This window comes from Juglans microcarpa x Juglans regia, chromosome 2D (assembly GCF_004785595.1).
Source record: "Juglans microcarpa x Juglans regia isolate MS1-56 chromosome 2D, Jm3101_v1.0, whole genome shotgun sequence".
Lineage (NCBI taxonomy): Eukaryota > Viridiplantae > Streptophyta > Magnoliopsida > Fagales > Juglandaceae > Juglans > Juglans microcarpa x Juglans regia.
The window spans coordinates 18,603,261-18,610,708 of NC_054596.1; the positions used below are offsets into that span (position 1 = coordinate 18,603,261).

Below are 7,448 nucleotides of genomic sequence, written 5' to 3' on the forward strand. Positions count from 1 at the left end.
AATCAATAAACTTCATTCCATAATGAGCACCTTATTTTGGGGTAGCATTGATGGCAAGCAAAAGAGGAAATGGTACGCTTGGAGGGAAATGTGTAAACCAAAATCGGAAGGAGGCTTAGGCATCTGGAATTTATATGATGTCCAACAGTCTTTACATATGAAATTGGCATGGAATTTGTTGTCTCAATCGTCTATTTGGGCAGATTTTTTTTCAAAAAAAATATGTAGCAGGTAGACATATAACAGAAATTGATTCGAATAAAGGAACGAATTTTTGGAGAATGATTGTGAGATGTATTCCTTTGGTTTTGGATAAGTCTAGATGGAAGGTTAGAGATGCTAAGATCTCATTTTGGAGGGATAACTGGTCGGGTTTGGGTTCTCTGGCTGCTACGCAAGAAATATTCGAATTGCCGAATCTGCAGTTGGAGGCATGTAAGGATGAAAGAGGATGGAATAAAGAGCTATTTTCTAGGTTGTTGGGTAATGAGCAAGCTGCAGTGATTGTTGAGAGGCTTCGTAGCGTTAAACCAGGTGTTGATGTCCTTATTTGGCTCCCAAACAGTAATGGTAAGTTCTCAACTAGTAGTGCACTGGAGTACATCCATACTCGGGTCCCAGAGTTTGCATGGGCAAAGTGGATTTGGCATCCGGCATTACCAAAGAAAATCTCAGTTACAATGTGGAGTGCTTGGCATAATTGTTTACCAGTTGATGAGGAGGTTCGACAATTGAATATCCCCGTGGTATCGAAATGCAACTGTTGCTTAAATGGGCAAGAGGAAAATATTGATCATAGATTTGCTAAGGTTGAGCTGGCTGAACAGGTTTGGGCGAGATTTGCTTCAGTAGTTGGACTGCCATCCTTGCAAGGAAAGCTATGGTGGGAGAGAGTTGAGTTATTCCATATAAGGGCGAAAATGTCTATTAAGGGGGGTCAACTGATTGGTATTTTGCCTACCATTATTTCTTGGAGATTGTGGTGGAGAAGATGTCAAGAAAGAATGGAGGATAGAAGAATTTCTCTTAACTCAGTAATTGCAGTTATTAAATAATGTCTGGTTTGGGTGGCATTGAAAGTTAAGGAATCAAAGAAAATAAGTGCATGCGATGAAACAGTTTTGAGGAATTTGCAAATTCCTTTTAAATCTCCAACTAATAACATAGTAAAATTTGTTCAATGGAGGAGACCGGCAGTAGATTTCATAAAATTAAATATTGATGGTTGCTCTATGGGGAATCCGGGTGAGGTTGGTGCTGGTGGGATGATACGGAGCTCTAATGGTAAATTTATTTGTGGTTTTTCGAATTTCTTAGGGGAACAGTCCAATAACGTTGCTGAGGTCTTAAGCATCTTGCATGAACTTCTAACTGTCAATCTTATGGGATTTAGAAAGGTGGAAATAGAAATGGATTCAAATCTGGTGGTGGATTGGTTGAAGAAAAAACGTTGTAGTTTATGGTATTCGGAGGATTTTTAGGAAGAGATAATAGAGAGATTGGAGGGGATTCAGTTTTCTCTTAATCATATTTTTAGAGAGTCTAATGTTGTTGAGGATGCCTTAGCAAAAATGGGTGCAAGAGGTCTGAATAAGTTATGGGTCGGCACTGATGGGATTCCAGCTTCAATCAGAGGTTTAATTAGACTTGGTATAGGAAGTGTTCCTTATATTCGTGTTTGTTCATAATTATTCTTGTAATTTATTTCATTGGTTATCATTGTGTATTTTAGGGGTAAATAAGTTTTTCGTTGGGTTGACGGTTTTTTTTTTTTTTTTTTTTGGTTTTTATTTGTAAGTCCCCTGCATTGATGAACTATGTATTCCGTTGTGTAGTTAATGGTTTCAATATATGAATAGTCGTGTTCCTTATCTTCACATACTATTTGCTTTTGTATACAAAGTAAGAGCTTAGTATCTTTTTTCTTTTTTCACTTTCAATGTGGTACTTTTATTTGATGGCCTCTGCACTTATTAGAATTAATTTATTTTTATTTCTTATTTCAAAAGGTTTGGGAATTGGGAGGAATCTTCTCGTGAAACTCTACTACTGATTTATACTTGTTTTTGGGGCTAATTTATACTTGTTTTTGGAGCTATTTTTGAGCTGGAGTGGGGTGGGGTTGTGTGAATTTTTTGCAAGGGGCTGTTTTTGTGTTGTGTCACATGTGAACTTGTTTTATTTCCTTTCTAACGTATTATGTTTGTGTTGTGTCAAATGTGAACTTGAATTTTTATAAATATATGTGGACCTATTTTATTTCCTTACTAATGTTGTCATCTTTTCTTCAGGTACAAATTGGAATGGCACTTAGAATTTGGAATTGGTTCATTTGTTGTTGTTGGCACATTTAATTTTGTTGTTGTTGGGTTTCTTTTGTTGTTGGTATGGAATTTAGAAAATGTTTATTGTTGTTGTTGGATGGAAATAATATTATGATGAATGATGGATGTGGATGATTTCGATGATGGGTTCGTTGGATCATTTGGGAGGTTGGTTGTGGCTAAGAACAGTTTTAGTGTTGGCTTGTATTAATTTTTGAGTGAATGATTTAGGTTTTATTTTTATGTTTTACTTTTGGCTTGTAAGCTAGAGTAAATCAACAGTGACTAGTTGTAGTCTTTGTTATGTTTTGTTCTGGGATTATGTTGGAGCAAATGTTTAATGGGACTTGTAGTAGAGTAGTCAGAAGATCATGTAACAATAGGACTTTCTTTTTAATTTTATCTAATTTTTCGAAGCACGTTACTAGTGTTTATTTAGTTGTATTTTTTGTTATGTTTTTAGTAAAATTGAAGTAAAAGTCAATTTAGTTTAGATTGTAATTTTTGAAACAATTGAAATTTAAAAGCTGACACAAAGATTCTTTTTTTAAAAAAGGGCCAAATATGAAGTTCAAAAAAAAAAAAAAAACCTAAAATTTGACTCCACTCTGATAAGTCATAGTCGAAGTCGGAGCAAAAAATGCATATTTCGAAGTCGCAATTGGAGGTTGAATTCGAATTCGACCTCCAACAAAGTCGGAGTTGAAATGCCCAACTCCGACTTGGTCAATGCTCAACCCTATATTCAAATATCGATTCCCAATGTAATATGAACTTCTTAGTTAGAGAAATGCTATTATTTATTAGGGTTGTGCAGAAATCGATGAAACCAGTCGTCGCCGACATGAACGGATTGCCGATCCAAAATCGGCCAAAACTGGCAAAGAACCTATCGACCGACAGTAGGAAATTGATGAAGCCGACGTTGACTGGTTCGGTCTAAACCAAATTCAAACCGTCGAATTGGCTAATATAATATATATATATATATATATATATTAATTACATATCTCAGGTAAAACAACGTCGTTTTCCACGTACTGTTTAGAAAAATAAATTAGAATAAAACGATGGATTTAGAGTTTAATATCCCCCCCTCCCCATCTTCTTCTCTCAATTCTCATCTCTCAGACTCTCTCTCTCCTCTCTCACACAGAGCGACTCTCTCTCTCCTCTCACACATAGCGCCGCCGTTGCATATTTCTCTCTCCTCTCTCACACAACAGTGCCACCAATCTCTCTCTCTCTCTCCACCTCCCATCTCTCTCTTTCATCGCGACGCAAACGCGGCACCATTCTCTCTCATCACGACATTCTCTCGGTACTTTCTCTCATCTTGCCACTAACAGGACACCAACAAGCCGATTAGAATCACGTCGAGACCAATGTCACCAATTTTCTACCATTATTTATCTTAAAATTTTGTCATTTCCAATCACATCTGAAACATTTTATGTAGTTATTCATTTAGTGGTAAACATACAGTCACTTAAACATGCCACATTGCTAGGCGTAACTCAGGATTAAAAAACTAAGATGAAAGTAGTGTTAGTGTGTTACTCATTCTCTAATTTGTTCATATTTAACAGCAGTTTCCGCATGGTCAAAGAAATAAACAATACAAAAACAAAAAATGAAGGTATGATCACCTAATAACGTGAGATGCATACCAATTTCGAATGAGTATGACAAAACTTGAAGAAACAAGAACAATACAAGAAAACTGATTTATAATTTATCATTTGCTATATTTTGTAGATTCCTTTCATAACCATAACATAACATTATGTATCAATAATCTCAAGACCATCTAATTATAACTTGTATACATGTTTATCTGCGCGTGGGCGTAACACAGGACCACATATCCCGCGGCCTCTGGAAGAATTAGATGGGTAATTCTAGTGTCTCATCAATCATCACCTTAACCTGTCTTGATATCTTTCAACCAACCAAGTATTTTTTATAATAGGAAACAAGTAATGAATGCTTCCCTCAGATTTTCACACCAAAAAAATAGCATCAAGTAAGAATTTTCGAAAGATTATAAGCAATACTAAGCATCAAGCATAACATATCAAATGATCATTTGATTAAAGAGGTCGGAGCACATCCATCCCACCGAAGGAACAAAGAAGAAATATTATAGCTCAGTGAAGCATCAATATCAAGTAAAAATATGAAAAAGAAAATATCCATCATAACACTTGAGGAGGCAAACAATTGATCTTTGATTCACCCACCCCAACATCACACTTTACACTAGGGGAATTACGGTTCAGATCAATGCCCGTGCTAGCACAAACCTCAGAGTCGTTTGATGTTGTTGTGGACTCTGAACCTGATGGAACTGCCCCTGATGAAGAAACTGATGGTATTGCAGCTAAAGAAGAATCCTCAGTCGATTCCTTTGAGAAACAGGAGATCTTAATGTTGGGGAAGTTGAGACGGGCAGAGGAACCATACATTGCTCTCGCAGCTTCATCATATGCAAGAGCAGCTCCAATGGCAGTCGGAAACGTACCTAGCCAAAGCCTACTACCCCTGTTTGGCTCCCGAATTTCGGCAACCCACTTCCCCCATGTCCTCTGCCGTACACCTCTGTAGTTACATCTCGAGTTTTCTGGCCCTCCCTTTCCTTTCATACATCCCTTCTTCGAACCCTTGGCAGGAACTTTGCGAACTTGTTTATGCTCGTTGTTGCAAGCATCAAGTTGTTCATTATATTCTTTCCACTTTTCAAGAATTGAGGCCAGGGATCTGGATCCATCCCCTCTGGTATGGGTTTTATCCAACTTGCGCATAAAAATTGAAATTATGAATGAACAGAAAACCCAAGAAAACTATGTGAATTACCTGCCAATGTTAAAAAGATGACCATTATTTTAGAACATCCAACACTAATAACAGGATGACGTGCCTAAAAGGTTATCGACATGCCAAAACTACTTATTAAGGTCAGAAAAACAGCCAGCCAAAACTCTGCAGCAAACTTGCACAATGCACGCAAGGCAACGTATTGATGTAAACTAACAAGCTACCAAATTTATATCATCCAATAAATCACTATTGACCAAAAAAACCTTACAGAGACTAAGGAGAGAAAAAACATGATAGCCCAATTAGCCAAAGCTTCCATGGTAAATTTTTCTCACCTACTAGTCTAACAGGGAAAAAAGTACTAATTTGAAAGTACAAGTGAACTGTGTAATTCCCATTGTCTTGCTATTGCCTAATATAGTGATGCCTTATGCATTAAGATATAAGATGCAAAATTATGACTTCCACAAAATAAATCTTACTTACACCTGTTTATACAGAAATGAGTATACTAACATGAATGCTGTAATGAACCTATAAAAGAACTGCTGTAGTGTGTGATGGAACAACCCTTGAATTTGGGAGATACAATATCTATTCTGCTCAAAGTACTATCCAAAGAAAAAACCACCAATCCAAACACAGGCCAACAAACAAAGGCAAAAAAGGGCTCAAATTTAATATGTAGCCAGCAATGAAAACCCAAAAACATTAGATATAATTGACAATCCTTTTAAAAATATAACCAATCATAGGTGAGAACAAATTTTGGATTCAAGCCAACAACCACCATTCTATTTGTCAATTGGTGGCAGAGGCAAAGATGTGTCGTTCAAGGTAATTGTCAGAAATTATGCACAATACAGGCCACAGATATGTAATTTCCCCATCTAAATGTTAAAGATCCAACCATTGATCCAAAAGTCCTAAGACTGTGGATACTAATTTAATTAAGCCTTTAATTCTCAGGGCGGCCCACTCTATCGACACTGGCCCAGTGGCAGCCCTTTTTCCTTTTTGGTGGCTTCATATCAGTATTCAATGACTAACACGATGCCCATACAAAGTACCAAGGCATTTTAATCCTATTGGTCGCCCCTTCCATGACGTAGTCCCTGCTCTGATACCAATTGTTAAAGACTCAACCATTGATCCAAAAGCCATAAGACTGATGGATACTAATTTGGTTAAACCTTTAACCCTTATGATCATAACACTAAACTGCCAAACAAAAGCTCCCAATGAACAAAAAAATAAAGAAAGAAAAGCAAGATCCCTCCATACAGCTACAAAGACCACCAGTGCGTTCTCTTCGTAGAAACACAAATATACCAACTAACTCAAACATAAAATAAAAACAAAATCGCACAATTCAAATGGTTTTTACATCTAATTATTTCCCCATCAATCTGCAATCTGTGGTCAATTTGTTTTCCTACTGGTTTCAGAAAATGTTATGATATTGAGGGTTAAAGACTTAACCAAATTAATATCCAACAGTCTTTGAGCTTTTGGATCAATGGTTGGGTCTTTAACAATTGGTCTCAGAGCAGGACCCGACACGAGTTCAAAGCCACGGAGCGTCTTTAACAGAAAAAAAGAAAAAAAAATTTTTTTGATACGTAACAGATAAAAAGAACAATAAACATCGTTCTTTTACAATTTTGTCCAGTTGCATGCAATAAATCAGCTATAAAATTTAATAGTAAAATAAATCAATTAATCACAACTGAAATACGAGATAAGCGAATCGTATACGAATCCGGAAAAGTTCTGAGAGCATTTATACGAGATCGGACCAAAAAGAGATCAAATTTGAAAAGAAAGCTTTTACCTTTCTGCCACTGGAACTGGATCTCCAGAGGCGGAGCCTAGATTGAGCTACAAGAAACATATCGAAGGAAGAAAGACAATTTTAGGGTTAGGGTTCGGTCATTTAATTGTGAGAGAGAGAAACCAAACGGTGCGTTTTTACCTTGTGGCTCCGACCTAGCTCATCAGAGGGTTTAGGGAAGTTTTGGATCCGAGTAATGCAGGAGGACGTGTCGACGAGAACGAAGGTTACGAAGCAGAAAATTTTCGAAAGGGAAACCCTAACTGCCGACTTTGGCAGATTTATATAGCCCGCCGCCTAACCCCAAAAAAAAAAAAAAAAAAAAAAAAAAAAAAAAGGTATCTAACGGTATATACGTCGGGATGTTGGGAGCCCAGCCCATGGCATTAGCAACGGGTCTATGTCGGTCTGGGCTAGGTTTGGATGTGGCTGCATTCAAGTGCTCATGTACTTTTTTTTTTTTTTTTTTA

The 7,448-nt window shown here is 37.0% G+C and overlaps 1 protein-coding gene across 1 annotated transcript; it reads right to left on the reverse strand.

Moving 5' to 3' along the window:
* Positions 1–4,387: 4,387 nt before the first annotated feature.
* LOC121249328 (putative dehydration-responsive element-binding protein 2H) lies at positions 4,388–7,038 on the reverse strand. Its single transcript, XM_041148036.1, has 2 exons — positions 6,979–7,038; positions 4,388–5,119 (listed from the first exon to the last, which is right to left on the reverse strand). Exons 1-2 carry the CDS (start codon positions 7,036–7,038, stop codon positions 4,523–4,525), a joined length of 657 nt encoding a protein of 218 aa, XP_041003970.1. The 3' UTR covers positions 4,388–4,522.
* Between the last annotated feature and the right edge of the window lie 410 nt (positions 7,039–7,448).